The following is an 18495-nucleotide window of genomic DNA, read 5'->3' on the forward strand; positions in this document are numbered from 1 at the left end:
CTCGGTTCACCACACACTTGGCTTGCTCTTGCCAACTGTCTGAGCACTATGGTTACACAGACTCATTGGCCCATGAGAGCAACTGGCGGAGTCACCTTGTCACGGGGCAAGCCCACCTGTTCCCCTCAGGAAGGGGTGTCAGGAATCTAAGCCCCTCCATTTTAGCCCACCCCCATGTGTGTTCAAAGTCAATGGTGCAGCTCTCTGCACACCAGGAAGCATGGCCCAGCAGCCAGGGTCAATAAGGGTATGTCTACACTACCCCCCTAGTTCGAACTAGGGCGGGTAATGTAGTCATACGGAGTTGCAAATGAAGCCCGGGATTTGAATTTCCCGGGCTTCATTTGCATAAAGCCGGCCGGCGCCATTTTGAAATGCTGGCTAGGTCGGACCCCGTGCCGCGCGGCTACACGTGGCACGGACTAGATAGTTCAGATTAGGCTTCCTAATCTGAACTAGCTGTACATCTCGTTCCACGCACGGCACGGGGTCCGACCTGGCAGCATTTAAAAATGGCACCGGCCGGCTTTATGCAAAGGAAGCCCGGGAAATTCAAATCCCGGGCTTCATTTGCAACTCTGTATGACTACATTACCCTCCCTAGTTCAGACTAGGGGGGTAGTGTAGACATACCCTAATACAGGGACAGTTACAGCCCCTTGTGGACTTGGTGCAGAGGGAATAGGGGGACCCAGGTCTGCCCTCTCCACTGGGTCCCAGCCCAGGGCCCTGTAAGTGGTGCAGTGGATCACCACTAGCTGGGGAATCCAGCCGAAACATGCCGAGCACCCTGGGATTCAACTCCCCATCCTGGGCTACTTCCTACCAGTCTCCCTTGCTGTCTGCTCCATCCAGCCTGGGGGCTTCCACTGCCGTTCCCTGCCTAGGGTTGCCAGGTCTCTGGTATCCATCCGGACAGTCCAGTATTTTCGGCTCCTGCCCAGTAAAAAAAATTCAGAGCATACCGGACACCTGAGATGCCCGGTATTTTCTGAATTTTTCCCTGACCAGGAGGCGAAAATGCCGGGCACCTGGCACCCCTACAAACACTCAGTGCCTGGCCTCCCCTCCCCAAGTCTCCCCTGGCTCCCAACACCCCCAGTTCCCCCATGCTGACCTGGTTCCCCAAGGCTGCCCGCACAAAATGGCTGCTGGTCAAAAGACCTAGGGAAGCAATGCTTCCTCTGGGTCTCAGCGCTAAACCGCTCCCCTGTTCCTATCCCTGCACGTAAAGGGGACATGCTGTTTTAATGCTGTTTTATTTTAATTTTTTTTGGCTTACTTGGAGCCCTCCCTCCCCCCCCTTTTTTTTTGCTCAACAACTTTGGTCTCTTCCCCTTTTTTTCCCTTCAACAGAATTTTTTCCTAATTTTTTGAGGGGGGAAGGGGGGAGAGGTGTTCTGTATTTTTGTTTTGACTATCTGAACCCTACTAGCATCAGTATCTGGGTGCTGCTGCAGCACCAGCACTGCTCGTCCACCCCCGCAGACAACTCAGACTGAGCTGCCCCACAGGCCTTTATAGCCAGCCTCCAAATGGAGCATGCCCAGCAGGGCTGTGGGGGCAGGGCCTTCTCAGCCAGGTAGCCAGGCTTAACCCTTGCAGCCCCAGTGCAGGGTCTGTACGCCCTGTCACACACCCCTATAGTATGGAAATGCTGCACACTGTAGCCATGTGAAATGGTTTCTCAGCCTGGATGCTCTAATTAGCCAGATTGTGTGGTGCTCCCCCCGTGTGGTGTTAGTTCCCTCTGCTGATGAGCTCGTGGGATGGAGATGTGTGAGTGTGCACGTGTGTGCACGCACTAGTGATCTCTGCTGGCCAGTATATGGCAGGTTGCTCCTGTAACTAGGAGAATCTTTACTGACTGAGCAGCTGTTCTGCTTTCTCCCCCTCTACTGGTTTTTTAACTTTAATTCTCCATTTCAGGTTATCAGAGGCAGTTGAATTACAAGCACATGGATGGCTCTTACAGCACATTTGGGGAGTACCACAAGCAGCCGGGGAATACCTGGTGAGATTTCTGTGCCATCACACCTCAACCTCTTCTGGTATATTGCTATAAAGGAAATGCTAAATGTCAGTCAACTAGTGATGCTGTTAAATGCCTGAGCAATCCCTGGAGCCTTCCCAGCAAAGAGAACAGGCTTCATCTGTCTGCGGTGTATATAGAGCAGGGATTTTCAAACTTTTTTTCTCATGACCCAGTTAAAGAAAGCCCAGGACCCCTCATAATTTGACTGCAGTATGGACTCTGGGGTGGGGCTGAGGATGAGAGCATTGGGGTATAGCAGAGGGCTCTGGCTTTGCGGGAGGGGCTGACCTCGAGCAGCTCCCGGGCAGCAGTGCAGCAGGGGACAAAGGCAGCTTCCTGCCTCTCCTGGCACCGCAGATCCTGCTGCCCTCAGAGGAAGCCAGCAGCAGGTTCTCAGCCAATGGGAGTGAGGAGCTGCTCAGGGCAGGGACAGTGCGTGGAGCCCTGTGCGCTCTACCCAACTCCCACCTAGGGACTAAGCCTGCTCCACAGTCTGTGGTGCCAGGACAGGCAGGCAGCTGCCTTAGCTCTCTTACTGGTCACCTGATCCGTCTGCAGCCAGGAGCCACAGTGCCTGGCATTTCAGGGCCCAGTGCTGAGCTGCAACCCACAGTTTGAGTGCTGCTGATATAGATCATCTGATCCCGCTGGCCCCAAGGAGGGAGACAACTGAAGAGGCAACAGGAATGGGATGGGTTTAGATCGTGTTTGAAAAAAGCTGGATGGATCCAGGGGAGCTGCAGAGGAGCAGACTGTTGTATCCAGAATGGCAACACTGGCTTAGATGTAGAGAGCAGCCTGGTGCCAGATAGGCCAAGGGGGCTGCTGTGTCAGCAATCACCCCTTATCAGCCTCATTAAGAGATGTGTTAAATAGCACCAGTCCTTGTACTAAACCTTGCAACATCCCACTGTGTTAGCCTTCTGTTCTGATGAAAATCGAACATTTAATCCCATTCTTTGTTTTCTGTTCCTGAACCAATTCCTGACCCATGACAACTCTCACCCTGTCATTGTTCGGTTGAGTAGACTTTCCAAAAGACTTTATGAGAGGGTCTGTCTTAATTTCTGTAGTAGTCTCTGATGTCAACCCGTTCTGTTTCGGTGCGTTACTGAGATGTTCAGGGAATTCTCAGATCAGACCCCGTGATGGCTAGGTCCCCTCAGGTCATTATTTTTTGCATCTTTTACTATTCTACTTTTAATTGTAATTTTGACTAGTTCACCAAGTATAGGCAAATTGGCTCTCCCATGGAGGCCTGTTTAAATATAGATTCTACATATGCAGCCCTACAATCCTCTGCTCTCGTAGCTGAATCTAGTATGGAGAGGCCCCAAACTGGCTGTGAGAAGGGAAGGGTTTGTAAACAGGGAGAGAGCTGGAACTGGATCCTGAAATCAAGGTGAGGCAGTCTGTGGAAGTGTGTAATGGTGGAGGCAATGTATTCCTGCTCTGTGCCCCAGACCACCAGCTCTCCAGCCCCTGCTACGTCCCCCCAGGCTGGTGCTGCCCTGGGCCTCCATCCCCGCCAGCGAGCACAGGGCGTGGGAGGGGCTCTCACCGCGGCTGATCTCTGTGCAGGCTGACGGCCTTCGTCCTCAAGTCCTTCGCGCAGGCCCGCTCCCACATCTTCATCGAGGAGAGGCACGTGCAGGACGCCCTGGCCTGGCTCGCTGGCAAACAGAAGGAAAACGGCTGCTTCCATAGCTCTGGGATGCTGCTGAACAACGCCATTAAGGTGACATATGTGACTAGATGGTTTCCCAGCAAGCACCCATCAGGTTTCCCAGCAAGCTGCATGGGAGCAGCTCAGACACTTCAGCACATGGCGCCAGGGTGGGAAGAGCTGGGGATGACTTGGCCTGGGAGCTATTATGGAGATATAGAGGGGCAGATACTGTGCTGTAAGTGGGGCCTATTATGGGGCAAGGAAAGGAGGGGCAGGGTTAGGGTGCCACATGGGGCTAATGCGTCTCTCTGGTTCCCTGCAGGGCGGGGTGGATGATGAGGTTACGCTCTCAGCCTACATCACTATCGCGCTGCTGGAGATTCCTCTGCCCATCACCGTACGTACCCCCTCATGCAATGTCCCCTATACAAATGCCCCAAGGTCAGCAGCCTCCTTCTCCCTCACTCCTATATCCAGCTAAGTCCAGAGAGCATCATCCCTTTGCTGTGAGCAAGACCTCTCAGGAAAGGAGGGAAAAAAGCAGTTTGGAAAGGTGTGGACTCTGGCTCCCGAATGAGTTGGTTCTCAGGATTGTGGAAGCATCTAGGTGTGTGGTATTGGTTCTGGCCCATCTGTGCTGCTTTGATTGGCTCTCCCCTTCTTTTTCCTGTTGTGCATATTAGAAAAAAGATAAAAATCACAGAATCCTAGAGCTAGAAGACACTTCAGGAGGTCATCGAATCCAACCCCCTGCTCAAAGCAGGACCAATCCCAACTAAATCATCCCAGCCAGGACTTTGTCAAGCTGGGACTTAAAAATCTCCAGGGATGGAGATTCCACCACCTCTTTTCTTCTAGATAAAGAATCTAGAAGTCATGTCAAAAGATCTATAGTACTTGGTAACTGTCTCCTGTGTGTCTGGCTGCAGCTCGGATGGGTCTGTCTTGAGGGAAGCTGGTCAGCCTGACAGCAGGGCAACTCCCTTCTTTGTTATTTCCTGCTTGGTTTATATAATATTGGTAAACCTACTGGGGATCTAGCCAGACCTTCAATGGGCTGAATGCCTGGGAGGGGTTGAATACTAGTGGACCCCATAGAAGACAAGACCAATGCTGTAGCTTTTCTGGGGAGGGGGCTTTCTCATCTAGACCCATGTAAGCCACATTTCTGTGCTCAGTGGCCCACAGCGAAGAAGTGACTAAATGACTGAGACATTTGAGTTCACTGGGACCATGGAAATGATGAGTGTCAAACATCACTCATCCCAGCTCTAGCATCTGCATTCTATTGGACTTCATTGCACCTCTTTATAAAACCAGCCATAGCCTGTGGTCATGGCTTGTACTGTTGCATTGCAAATGCCGTCTCCCCCACCTCTCTCCCCTGCAGCACTCTGTGGTCCGCAATGCTCTCTTCTGCCTGGAGATGGCCATGGAGCAGGGAGGAACCCACGTGTACACCAGGGCACTGCTGGCCTACGCCTTCGCCCTGGCGGGGAAGGAGGAGAAGCGCAGGGCCCTGCTGGACTCGCTGGACAAGGAAGCAGTGAAAGAAGGTGAGACCTCCTGATGGGCCCCTCTCCTGACCCAGCCTGCGGGGCCTGCACAGCTTGCCTGGAGAGGGCTTTGATGGTTGTTACTATAACCCTGCAATCTCTGCTGTGGCAAACTGGGATTTTTTTTAGCCACTTCACGCATTTTAGATCAATGAGTTTTAAAACCCTGGTACAGGTTGAACCTCTGGAATCCAGGATTCCCTGGAATGGCAAAATCCATTGTCCAGTAGGACCACAGATATTCCAGGACCAGAGAGTCCTGGTGTGGGCCTGGAGGCTGGGCTCCCTTCAGCTGGGATGCCTGGCGCACTGCATCTGGTCAGCCAGGCATAACACAGTGGGGCTGCCCAGAGGGGCCAGGAGCCTGGTGCACAGGGAGCTGGGCTGCCCGGCATAGCAGGGAAGGAGATGGGGGGACTGGCAGGGCAGGGAGGCTGGTGGCAAGGGGGAGTTGGCCAGGAGGCTGGCAGCTGGTCCAGGGCTGGCTGGTGCTGGTACCAGAGAAGCCAGGTATCACCTCCCTTGCTCCAGCAAAATCCCTCCTCTGGGACTGGTCAGATCCCAAGGGTGGTCCAACCTGTACTGGCCATTCCTGGGATCTGGCCTCATGAATGGGGAAGAAATATGCACAGGTATGGCAACCTTATTAGTCTCTGAGATCACTGTATCAACAATGTATCAACCTGCCAGATCACCCAGGGGGGTACTCTAACATCTTCATGCTTTGTATTTTCACTCCCATCAATGATCGAGACTCCATTCTCTATCCTCAGAGAAGGTCAGCAACCCTCTTGGCAACAGCCGATATTCTTTAATAAACATTTCTTCTCCCCTGCCTCCCTCTCCCTTCTCCCGCTGCAGATGGCTCCGTTCACTGGCAGAGGCCTGGGAAGCAGCCAGAGGCCAATCTCCCCTTCTATCACCCCCGGGCTCCCTCTGCTGAGGTGGAGATGACGTCCTACGTGCTCCTGGCTTACCTCACCGTGCGGCCGGAACTGTCCCGGGATGACCTGTCGTCGGCAGCTCAAATCACAAAGTGGATCAGCAAGCAGCAGAATCCCAACGGGGGCTTTTCCTCCACCCAGGTGAGCCGTTCCCCTCCCCAGCCCAGGCACCAAGGGCAGGAAGGGGTGACAGGCACGTACGTCAGACTGACAAAGAAGTCCCATATTTCCCAGGATTGGAAGAGGAGGGAGTGGGGGGGCAGTGCCAGTTTAGAGAACCTCTGTTTCTAAAGGGGTTTAGCTTACGGGATCATCACAGCATGGAGCACGGTCACATCAGATCCCTCAGGTCCTGGGGGGCTAATGAGGTAGCTGTGAGAGGGCCTAAGCCTTCACCCTCCCACCTCCCTGTCTGTCTCACGTGAGCAGAGAGCAGCAATACCCCAAGTCCAGAGAAGCAAACAGTTTCATGTTCAGGCCTGCTGATGGGGGGAGGCAAAGGATGCAGTAGCCTGGGACTTGGCAATTCAAAGGGGCCTGGAGCTCCAACTGCCACCACTGCCACAGCAGCAGCCCCTGCTCCTTCGAATTGCTGCCGGAGCATTGAAATGGCCAGGCAGCTCTGAAGGCTGGGGGGTAGAATGCCATGGTCTACGCCAGGGGTCTCCAAACTTTTCAGCCCGAGGGCCGCATTAACTATCAAACAGCAGTTCGGGGGCCGCTTTCACGACGGGGAATTTCAGTTGCCTATTGCGCCCTCTGTCGCAGCGCGGCCGGTACTCTGACCATGCACTCCCTCCAGTGCTGAAGGGGAGGGAAAGGGGGGCCCGGGCCCACCCTCACTCACGGGCCCCAGCCCAGGGCCCTAAGGACACGGAACCAGCTGGCTCCGGTCCGGCTGACGGGGCTCCTGCCGTAACTTGTCAGCCCACCAACTCTAACGAGTTCTGCCCTGGGCTGCTTCCTTTCCCTCCTCGTGTGACCCTCTACCTCCCCCCACCGTGGGGCGGTCACCTTTGATTCGTCCGTCAGGCTGACGGTCGTATATCCAGACGCCCACCCCTCCCGCCGGGGCTGGTCCTGCCGTCTGGGTGGCCGTCGGGTCTGGACTCCTGAGAAGGGGGGGGGGCGGTTTCCCCCTGCTCTCCCCTTCCTCTGCACACTGTCCTCCCCTCCTGCTTGCCACCGCTCACTCCTTCCCCCCCCCCGGGCGGAAGGGGTCACCTTTTTAAAATTCCCGCCGGGGTTCACGTTCCCCCGCACGTCGTTATCACATCCTGCCCCCTGATTGGCCGGCTGCCCTGTCAGTCTGGGCGGGGGAACGCCGCCTGTGCTAACCCCCGCCCCCTGCGCCGTTTGCCGCCGCGCGGCCGCTTGTCAGCGGAGCGGCCCGCTTCTCCGGCCCCGGCGCGGCGTGAGTACACGCCGCACACCCCTGACAGGGCCCCCCCCCCGCGGCAAGAAGGGCCCGTTCGGCGGCGCCCCAGGGACGGGCGGGGGTCGCCTCGTCACACCGGCACGCGGAAGGCGGGGCCAGACAAAAGGTCTCCACGGGCCGGATGGGAGGGCCTCGCGGGCCGCATCCGGCCCGCGGGCCGTAGTTTGGAGACCCCTGGTCTACGCAGTGCCTAGGGCTGGCTGCGATGGCCCTGCTGCTTTTACTTGAGGCCCCGCCTCTTCCAGGGGGAGGAGCTGTCCCAGTCTACACCTTGCACTGGAGCCCACAGCGGTTGTTGACCCCACTGTCGATATATATTGCTTCCGGAAAACATGAATCCAGTTTCCTTTCCTTAGTACCCCTGTGCCCTGCCTTGTGTCTGCCCACAAGATATCTAGTAATATTCGCAGCTATACCTTTACCAGTCATTTTACTGAAATTTAACTAACCAACCCTAACTTACTGTGCCATGGCTATCTAGGTCCCACCACCGCAATTGGTTTACACTCAGCAACGTAAATTACACAGCAAAAAGAAACTTTCAAAGAACCCGACAGATCCTACAGAGAAACAGTGGGAAAGTGGGCGAGGACCATAATGAGCATTTCACAACCCCAAGTGGGTTAAGTGGGTCCTTGCCAGACAGCAAGCTAGCCACCTACATTTGCTTTAAATCTTCTAGGCCGGGGGTGGGGAAACTTTTTTGGGTCGAGGGCCTCTGACCCACAGAACAATCAGTTGGGGAGGGGGGGCACATAAGTGAGAAACAAAAAAGCCAAACCCTCACTGAGGTGGCCCCCCAATAGAGGAGAGAGACTCTCTCCATATTCCTCTCATACACCAGAGCCTAGCAGGGCCTAGCCTAGTATATTTTGTGTTCTCCAGCCCAATGCTGTGTGGGGGAGAGGGGTGTGTTGAGCCTCAGGGGCCACATCCAGCCCTCAGGCCTGAGGTTCCCCATTCCTGTTCTAGGCTCTTCCCTTTCTCTGATGGCGATAGATTGGATGGCCTTTCTAACACTCCCAGATTGGATCTTGTACAGGCTCTTTTTTGAAAAAGCCTGCCGTTTTCGAAAGAACCACATCTAGACTGCAGTTTTACTTTGAAAATGGCGCTTTTTCGAAAGAGCGCCATGACGCGAATTTGCAAATGAAGTGTGGGATATTGAAATCCCTGCTTCATTTGCAATTTTGAAGTGTCTAATTTACATCCCTCTGTCGAAAGAGGAATGTAGTCTAGACACAGCCAATAAGAATACACCTACATTCTTAACGCATTGGCTGGGGTAGACAATAATTTTTGATGGGGGGAGGGGTCTCTCCAAGAATTTGGAAGGAGGTCGGTGGCTGCACTCTTCCATGATATTAATGGAGGAGATGCAGGGTCTGGAATGGAGGTTGGGTGCAGAAGGGAGCTGGGGTAAAGGAGGGGGTTTGGGTGAAGGAGGCAGTTGTGACCTGGGGCACTGGACTGGGATGCAGAGGGTTAGGTTGTGACATAGAGCAGAGATTTGAGTTGTGAACTAGGGCAGGAGGGGACTGTGATTTGGAGCAGGGAACTGGGGTGCCAGATCTGGGAGGAGATATGGGTGCAAGAAGAGGGCAGAGGATTTGGGAATGTGGTGTGGGGGGTAGAGAGTGGGGAAGGGTGGGGCTGGGGTGCCAGAGGCAAGACCTGGCCAGGAGACTTACCAGACAGCAGCCTGTTCCTGAATCAACTTCCCTGCCAGCTAGTGTTCCCTCTAAGCAGATTCAATTAAGGTGCTAATGGTTCTTCATGTCTGTGTAGAATCTTCCTTTCCAAGGGCAAACTAATGGTTCTTATCAGCCTCTTGTAACTATTTAGTCTTTAAGGTGCTACTGGAATATTTCTTCTTTTTTAAGTCTTTCCTGTTACAGACTCACCGCTACGCCTTTGAAACTTATCTATTCACTGTCTCTTCTTCCTACCCTCCATTTTTTCTTCTCCTTGCCCCCCTCCTTCCCTTATTTATTCTTGGATCTGGATTTCCTACACTCTAGTCATCTGGAGAAGTGAGCTGTGCCCACGAAAGCTCATGACACCATCTACATGTTCTGTTAGTCTTTAGGGTGTTACCAGACTGTTGTTTTTTAAATTTTTCACATAATTAAAGGCAGCCCCAAATGCACCCTTCCTGAAGAGTGTGCATGAAGTGTTGCCCTTAAAAGGACTCTGCTTCAGGCAGGGATGTGGTTAGCATAGGGTTGTACTTATTTCTCTATCCTTGCTGGAGCAGCATGTTGGTGATGTCTGTATGTGACCTGTTCTGAGCTATCCTTCTAGGTTCCTCCTTCAGTAGAGGCTGGGTGACATCTTTCCTGCAGCTCCTTTCAACGGCATGTGAGGGATACCAGAGACCTAAGGTTCCCTATAGTAGTGGTCCCCAACCTTTTGGGGCTGCCGGGTGCCCAGGGGCAGGGCTGCGCACGCGCCACGCACCTGGGGCCAGTACAGATAATGTGCAGCATGCCTGGGATGGGCCGTGCACGCACTGTGCGACCTGGGGCAGAGGCTGCCCATGTGCCACGCACCCGGGGCCGGCACCACGCATGCGCCCCGCAGCAGAGCCGGCCCTGATCACTTGGCGGGTGCATATAAATGCCCCGGAGGGTGCCATGGTGCCCGTGGGCACTGCGTTGGGGACCACAATATTTAGACCCATGGCTGCTTTCAGTGGGAGACAGGTGGACTAAATACCTTGGAGGTTCTAGCCAGGATGGGTAGGAATGGTGTCCGTAGCCTCTGTTTCTCTGGAGGTGGGTGACAGGGGAGGGATCACATGAGGATTAGCTGTTCTGTTCCCTCCCTCTCAGGCATCTGGCATTGGCCACTGTTGGCAGACAGGATCCTGGGCTGGATGGACCATTGGTCTGACCCAGTGTGGCCGTTCTTATGTTCTAAGGCCAAAGGAACAGGGAGCATGGTGTGTGCTGGTGAGGGGAGAGAATGGGTAGAAATGGGAAGGCTGAGATTTCTGTCTCCCTTCTGCCCCTGAGCAGGGCACTGCTGTGTGCATGCAAATGTGTGCATTTGTGTGCTGGTGGGATAGGGACTCCAGGCCCATGGAAAAGACTAACTCATCCCCTCGGTTGCCTGGGCCCATCTCTTCTCTGGCAGGACACGGTGGTGGCGCTCCAGGCCTTGTCCAAATACGGAGCCTCAACCTACGCCAAGAGCGGAGGAGCCTCCACAGTGACCCTGAAATCCACAGGGAACTTCCAGACCCACTTCCAGGTGGATCACACCAACCGTCTTCTGCTCCAGCGTGTGGCACTGCCAGAGGTGCCAGGGGACTACAGCATGGGGGTGACAGGAGAAGGGTGTGTCTACGTGCAGGTGAGAGGCCCTGGGGCAGGGGGAGAGGCTGCTGCTGAGGGGAGCCAATCTCATACCATGGAGACAGCAGGGTGGGGTGGCTTGGGGAGGGGAAGCAGGGGAGAAAGCGATTGGGATGAGGAAATAGCAAAACGTGAGAGGAGAGAGAATGGGGAAAGGGGCGCTAGTGAGAGGGGCAAAAAGAAACCAAAGATAAAGAAGAAAATGAGTTGGGAGGCAGGAGAAATAACCAGAGAAGGGATGACACACAGACAAGCACGCACCCTCCCACATGCATTCTCTTCCAGACCAGCCTCAGGTACAATGTGCTCCCCAAGCCGGACGAGGCGCCATTCGCACTGGAAGTACACACGGTCCCCGAGACATGTGACAGCCCCAGGGCCCACAAGACTTTCAGCATCGCCATAAACATCAGGTAACTCCCCACACAGGTCAGGCCTTCTGGAGCAGCCCTAGGGCTAGGGATGAATCATTCCAGGATCTTGCAGGTGTGGTGGGAGATGCTGCGTGTCAGGAGGAGCCTCCACCTGTGCCAAACAGAGTTGAGGTGTCTCGGCTCTGTGTTCACGTATATTGAATCTTTTTTCCTTCCCCACTTGGTCTCCCAGCTACACAGGGAAACGTCCCGTCTCCAACATGGTCATCGTCGACGTTAAGATGCTGTCAGGATTCATCCCTGTGAAACCCTCAGTGAAAAAGGTAACAGCCCGTTCTGTGTATGGGCCCCAGCACCTCAGGTCTATCTAGGCATATCTAGGTATGAGCGCACTCCAATCCCTGACTCCTCACAGTGGGCGTGAAGCTTGGTCTCATCTCCAGCCTTAGGGCCCCCCCATGCCTCCTGTTTCTCTGATCCCTTCTTGTTTTTCCCACTGGAGTCCAGAAAGGCATGAGAGTCGTCTCATCCCTTCTTTCATAAGGGCCAGTTCAGATTATCTTTTCACCTGTTAATTTTTCAGTTTGCAGGATAGGCCATGAAGAGAGCAGCTCCTTCCAGGTCTGATGCGAGGCTCAGGCTTATGGAAACCTTGTGCAGTGACCAAGGGTTGCAGACCGTGTTAGTCAGTCTAAGACAGTGGTTCCCAAATTTTTCAGCATCGCACCCCCTTTTTGATTTTTGAGAAACCCTCACTCTTCCCCACCTCTTTTTTTACCATCATCCAACCCCCTTTTTAACAAAAAATTCAATTCATAATTTAAAATTAAAAATAAGCACAAATAATTTTTCGTGGAACAAAAATTTAATAAACATGTAATGTAACAAAAGAAATAGCAGAAACAAAGCAAATTTAATGTGAAGGATGCTGCTGCATTTTCTTCATGAGGTGAGAAATCCTAGGTTTGAAGAACGAAAGTGAACAATGCAAATCGTTTTCGACATCCAGTCGATTTCTTTGTTTCATTTTTAATGTGACTAAACTTGAAAAGCTTTTTTAACAGAGGTACGTTGACGAAAACAGAAGAATAAGACGTAGTGCTTCTTCTCCAACTTCCAAGTAAATTGGGAACTATTTTATCCAAAATTCCTCCAAGCTTGAGTTTTCAAAATTCTTTTGCACTTGAATCATATTTCATTTTGATTGATTGTTCTTGCAATACTTCTGGCAATGAATCAACAGCAACATTGAACAGATTGCGTACTAATTTATGAATGGGGTTTCTACAGAATTTATCTGGAAAATAGCAGATGAATTAGTCAGCAAGGCAGTCCAGATGAACCACAATTTTGTTCTTTGCATCCTCTTTTCAAAGTTCTTGGAAACCTTCATTTTCAGTGAGTGATGAAAATATCAGAAAAGACAAAGTTAGGCATCTGAGCTTGCGTTCGATGATTCCAAAGCTGGATTTTTTTCCATAAATGCTTTGATGGCATTGTGATGTGCTATAACGTTTGCAGAATTGTTTCCTTGCAGCTTCAAATTGATATTCAAAGATTCAAAAGATTCCATGACATATGCCAGTGAAAGTTGAAATGTTTGGTCCATAAATGCACGATATAACTCTTCTTTCTTCTGTTGCTTGAGGAAAATTTCCACTTCGTCTTTCAGTTCGAATAATCTTGAAAGCATGTTACCTTTGGTAAGCCATCATACTTCTGTGTGACACACACAAGTTTTATGATCTGCTCCCAAATCCACACAAAGAGCAGCAAAAAGTCTCATATTTAAAGTGCCATTCTTCACAAAATTGACAACTTTGATGGCCAAATTCAATGAGTCACGTAAATTATCTGGAAGGGCTTTAATAGCCAAAGCTTGTCTTTGTATGACACAGTGAGTCATGGTTACAGCTGGTTTTTTTTTCCTTTCACCAATGTCACAAATCCAAAGTGAGAGCCAAGCATTGCTAGAGCACCATCTGTGCATGCACCAACCAATATTCCCCATGAAAGTCTATTTTCTTCAAAAAAAGTCGGAAATCATCTTCATAACATCAGAAGCCTTTGATGGGGTTGTCAATTCCCTTAGAAAAAAGCAGTTCTTTCACAGTTCCATCGTTAATGAATCGAACGTAGATGAGCAACTGACAGCATTATGCTACATCAGGGGTATCGTTGCAGCGAATTACGAAAAAAAGGAGAAGCCAACACTAACTCCACAACCTGAAGTTTAAGATCTTTCATCGGGTCATCAGTGAGACATTTCACGGAATTGTCGGAAAGCGAAATTGCCGATAGTTTTTTCTTTCTTTTGACACCAATCACAATATCAGCTGCTTTCAACCAGCAAGGCTTCACCAGAGTTTCTCTTATTATGTGTGCTTTTTTGGCTTTAGCGATGAGCAATGACAGTTCATAAGACGTTTCTACCACTTTGGCCAACGCTTGGTAAAAAGCTCCAGTAAGTGTCCAGCTTCATGCGTTCCAAACTTTGAAGTTTAGCAGAAAAAAACTCTTTTGGTTTGTCTGTCAAAGAGCTGTGATTGTTCGTGAACTGTCACTCAAGAAGACTAGGTCTCAAGTTATCATTGCTGAGAACTGTGTGGCATACTACACATTCAGGATGATTGATGGTTTTCTTCTATGACAGTGAAGCCATACTTAATGTAGTCTTCATCTTACTTCCTTTTCTTAATTGTGGCTATAATATATTAAATTTATTCAAATTAGGAAAATTATTTTTATAGATTTTTTTTTTAAATTAATAAGTTATCACAAACGTTTATTTACTACTACTATTACATACGGATACATGCTGCCTTATATATACCCCACGACCAGTCACTGTGCAAGACCGGCTACTTACTCCCACAATAGAACAGTCCAAAACATGAACGTGCTAGAAAGTTCAAAAAAGTTCCATCACCTTTGACATCATTCGTTGGCCTCCCCACTGACTGACCTATATTTCCCATATAGGTCGAAAGGAAAAAAATAATCACATTTCGTGGCATGGAATTTGAAAATTAAAAACGATAAAAATTTGATAATTTGTTTTTAGTTATGACAATTTCTCAGCCTACCGCTCCCCTTAGTACTTCTTGATACCCCCCTTCTCCCAGCTTGGGAACTGATGGTCTAAGGGCTAGAGCATGAGGGAGAACTAAAAGGTTGAAAATACTGGGACTGGTACAGACTTTGAATGGGGCCCTGCCTCTCTGATGCATGTTCCATCTCAGTCTACCAGCTAGGTGGTTCCACATACTTCTCTTTCTTACAGTGCAAGGGGAAAAAGGTCCTGGAGGATTCTCTATCACTGCCATTTATAAATCAAGACACAATGTTTGTCTAAAAGTTCTCTAGGAATTCTTTTGGGGAAGTTCTCTGGCTAGCGTTGTACATACAGGTGTAGTTTGAACTCTATATTTGGTGGGGCAGTGCCTGGGTGGGGAGGGAGGCTAATTCCAGAGCTGCTGGGTGCTCTCAGTTTGGGACAGGCAATGCCTCTGAGATTCCAGATTATCATAATGGTCCCTTCTGGTCTCAGAATCTACGACTTTGTGCAAACGTTCCATTCCTTAGTGCTCTGAGTGGTCCAAGGGGGATCAGTAACATTTTGCTTCTCTCCCTTGGCCACTGGCAGTTGGAGAGAGAGAACCAGATTCACCGCACAAGATGGGTCCCCTATAATATGGCGACAAACCGGGAGCAGGTGAGTACATTTTAAAGATAGTTGCTCTGTTTGCCCAATCCCTGGGGGCCAACACCCACTTTCCGGAAGACCTAAAAGTTACTTGTGAACAATTCTGAGATTACTTCAGCATCTTGGGTGGTCCAAAGGGAGATCAGTAACATCCTTCTTCTCTCCCTTGGCCCCTGGCAGCTGGAAGGACAGCACCATATCCACCGCACAGAACTCAGCGCCAACCACGTGCTGCTGTACATGGAGCAGGTGAGCAGCTACCCAGGGCTGGAATGGGGTGGTGTAGGGGATCACTCGTGTCCGTGTCCCCAACTCCCCAGGCAATACACCTTTCTAGACGTGCTAGGTGTCTTATGATTTATTAAGTTATATAGCCTCACAATAATCACAGCGTGCCCGGTTGCCCTCGCTCCGAACCCCGACCCAGGGCCCTAAGGTCAGGATGCATGTCCTAGCAGAGGGGGTCGAGACCCCTAAACTCCCCCGCTCTCAGGGTCCACGCCCCCGCCCTGGGTCAATTCTTCCCCAGCCGCGAGCTGACGCTAGTCCGGGGTCCCCGGGTTAAAACTCACCCAGGGTCTCGAATATTCGGATCCGTCTGGTGCCTGCTGCGGTGCTCCAGTTCCCTGGGGATCTGTCCCTTCCTTCGGTCTGGAGTCCACTTTTAAAGTCCCCGCCGGGCGCGGGGGGATGACGCTCCCGCCGGCATCATCACCCTGCGACGACCCCCGGCATCGCACTGGTGACATCACTATGGACGTCATCCCGGCCGGTCTCCTGTCCCTGCGGGTGTGTTCCACCGTGTCGCTGCCCCTCTGGGGTGCCGCCACTCCCCGCCCGGGGCTTTCCACGGCTTCTCGCCCCGGCGCGGTGCAGGCTCTGCTTCCCCGGCTCCGTGGAGATGCGGGCGTTTTGGGAGAGGCGGAGCCGCCCCGCCACAGGTGGGAAGAGTCACCACCGACAAACCTTTGATAGAGGCACTGAAAGGGGGGAATGGCCAGGCCATGGATTAACAAACCCAAGTGGTCCCCGCAACTGCTGCTGCCCCACCATCCCTCAGCATTTCTGTGCTGCACTTCCTGCAACTTCCCCCAACATAAAGAGCCAGGGCCCTGTTCTCCCCCCAGCCCTGGGTTCTTCCTCCTCTCTCAGGTCAATCCCTGCCGGGCCCTGCAGCTTGGCCGGGGATGGGACATGCTGGGCTTGCAGGGTAAGGGATGGAGAGATGGAGAAGAGAGGGGAGAGGTGCCTAAGAGTTGACTTTGAGCCTCATCTGTTTCTCCCCACCTCAGGTGAGCAACGTGACTCAGAGCTTCTCCTTCGCAGTGGAGCAGGACTTCCCTGTGCAGAGTCTGAAGCCGGCGCTGGTGAAAGTCTACGATTACTACGAGACGGGTGTGTGGGGGCAGGGCTGGGGTGACGTCAGCCCCATGGGCCTGTCACAGGGAGGGAACAGTCACATTCAGTACCACACTCAGCCTGCTGGCATATGGGTCAGAGCATCTCCCCTCTCCCCAGTGAGCATGTGGGGCGCACAGGGATTATGGGCAAGGGCGCATCCTCCTCTGGCCTCATGCTCGCACCCTGGCAGTGGGCGAGGTCCCAGAGCCCTCCCGCACAGCACAGAGAAGGTGCCAGCCCAGGTACATGAGAGCCAAAGGGAACTGGGAGGATGCCGGGTTCAGATCCTGCCCTGGGCTCCCAGCTCTGCGTGTGACCTGAGGCAGGCACACTTGCTCCTCAGCCTCCCCAGGTAGGAAAGCAGGTGACAAACCAGAGCCTGCTGGCAGCCCTGCTGGCGTGCGTCAGACAAGCCCTGCGAAGGGCCAGGGGACACCTGGCACAGACCTGCTGGAGATGCTGCTGCGCTGCAGCCTTCCTCCCACGGAGCCCAGCTGAGGCTCGCCCAGTGCCTCGGAGACAGGGCCCCTCCCCTGAGCTCTCCGGTGCGGTGCCAGCTCTCTGCCGCAGGGCTGGGGGCGAGCGAGGAGCCCTGGCTGGGTCTCAGCCCTGACCACATCTCCCGTTCCTTGTGTCTTCCAGATGAATTTGCCATCGCGGAGTACGGCGCCCCCTGCAGCAAAGGTAGCGCATGAAGAGACAATTGTCAGGTTTTCGGATTGCCCTGATCAGCTCAGTTAGAGGAACAGAGCTGAAACCATCCTGTCTGTCTCCAGCCTGTCTGCAGGGCTGTAACATTTGCTGTTCTCTTTTGCTCCATGTCCTGAGGCGCTTTGCTAGTGCCAGGTGGGAAGCGACACTGACTCCGCAGCCTGACAAGTTTTTCCCCTCTGCTATAAGGGTCTCTGCTTCTTTCTGTGCCTATCTGTAGGGCATAGCAAGTGCAAGTCCTTTCAAAACTCATGTTGGGGATTCCTCTTCTCACCAGGCTGCTTTTATACAGGCTGCAGAGCAAAACAGATGAATGAAAAGCCATCAGCTGGGCTGGGGTGACTGGACGTGGCTGGAAAGGGGTCAGGGATGAAGCTCTGAATATTCCAGGGATGCCACTGGCCGCTGTGGAAGAGAAGCCTTGGCTGTCAGGACAGTCGCGGTGTGGCTCCTATGCTCGCAGTGACCCCAGGAGGGAGCAATTCCCCTTAGGGATGAATGTAAAATTGATTTCTTCCCTGTACAGAGGGGCACATAACCTCCCCATCTCACCCCCATGACTGTGCCCTACCCAGCCCATGCTCTTCCCTTCCTTACTCCTCCCCAACTCACATTATTGGGGGCAGTGCAACAGTTGGAGGAGCTGCCAGCAGTTCTGCTGCTTTTCCTGCTCTGTTCCTGTAAGTGAGGAAAGCTCCAGCCGACCCTACTTTTCCATGGACTTGTGTCTCCTCCCGCTCTGTCCAACTGTACAGCTGCAGCTCTGCCGGGGGACAATGCTGGGGGTGCAGTGCTGGAGGTCTCCTCCTTTCCCCTCAGGGAGGGGCAGCAGCCCAAGGAGAAAGGTACAGAATCCCAGCAGCTCCGTCAGCTCCAGGATGCCTCCCGCTTCCCCAGGCCTGTTCCATTGCAGGGCTGCTGTAGCACAGAGGAGTCGGAGGAGAGGCAGCTCTGTGGAGGAGCTGGGGGTAGCAAGGTGCCTTTCTGATATGCTGCAATGGTTAGAAACAGCTAGCCTGGCATGCCAAACATCGCCACAATGGCGTACTCAGCCATACCAGCTTGTTGTCACCACTGCCTTCACTGAGTCCTGGCTTCCTCTAACTCTCTTGCACACTCTCTCCTCCCCCAGCCCCAGCGAAGGGTGACCAGGGAAATGCATGAAAGATGGAGCTGTGTTCTGGAACCTGTTGGATCATCTCTGCATGCAGCAATCCCCCAGGTGAAGCAGGTTAATATAGCAGTGGGGAAACCCCTCAGCACCATACGATGAATGTTATAAATAAATTGTCATGGTTCTGA

General features: G+C 52.5%; 1 protein-coding gene across 3 annotated transcripts in view; it reads left to right on the forward strand.

Moving 5' to 3' along the window:
* The window catches only part of LOC102463964 (alpha-2-macroglobulin-like), an 88461-nt gene extending 69966 nt beyond the window's left edge, over positions 1-18495 (forward strand). For 2 of the 3 annotated variants that reach the window (XM_025181347.3, XM_014570148.4), the window contains exons 25-37: positions 1930-2014; positions 3617-3773; positions 4027-4101; positions 5095-5260; positions 6122-6345; positions 10781-10999; positions 11287-11414; positions 11608-11698; positions 15022-15090; positions 15262-15330; positions 16374-16476; positions 17125-17166; positions 18326-18495. In XM_025181347.3, the coding sequence (XP_025037132.3) occupies positions 1930-2014; positions 3617-3773; positions 4027-4101; positions 5095-5260; positions 6122-6345; positions 10781-10999; positions 11287-11414; positions 11608-11698; positions 15022-15090; positions 15262-15330; positions 16374-16476; positions 17125-17166; positions 18326-18357 (1460 nt within the window). In that variant the 3' untranslated portion in view covers positions 18358-18495. Of the gene's footprint in view, positions 1-1929; positions 2015-3616; positions 3774-4026; positions 4102-5094; positions 5261-6121; positions 6346-10780; positions 11000-11286; positions 11415-11607; positions 11699-15021; positions 15091-15261; positions 15331-16373; positions 16477-17124; positions 17178-18325 lie in introns of those variants that run through there. The other variant, XM_089771774.1, reaches the window with a different exon arrangement.

This window comes from Pelodiscus sinensis, chromosome 1 (assembly GCF_052426305.1).
Source record: "Pelodiscus sinensis isolate ZL-2025 chromosome 1, ASM5242630v1, whole genome shotgun sequence".
NCBI classification, from domain to species: Eukaryota; Metazoa; Chordata; order Testudines; family Trionychidae; genus Pelodiscus; species Pelodiscus sinensis.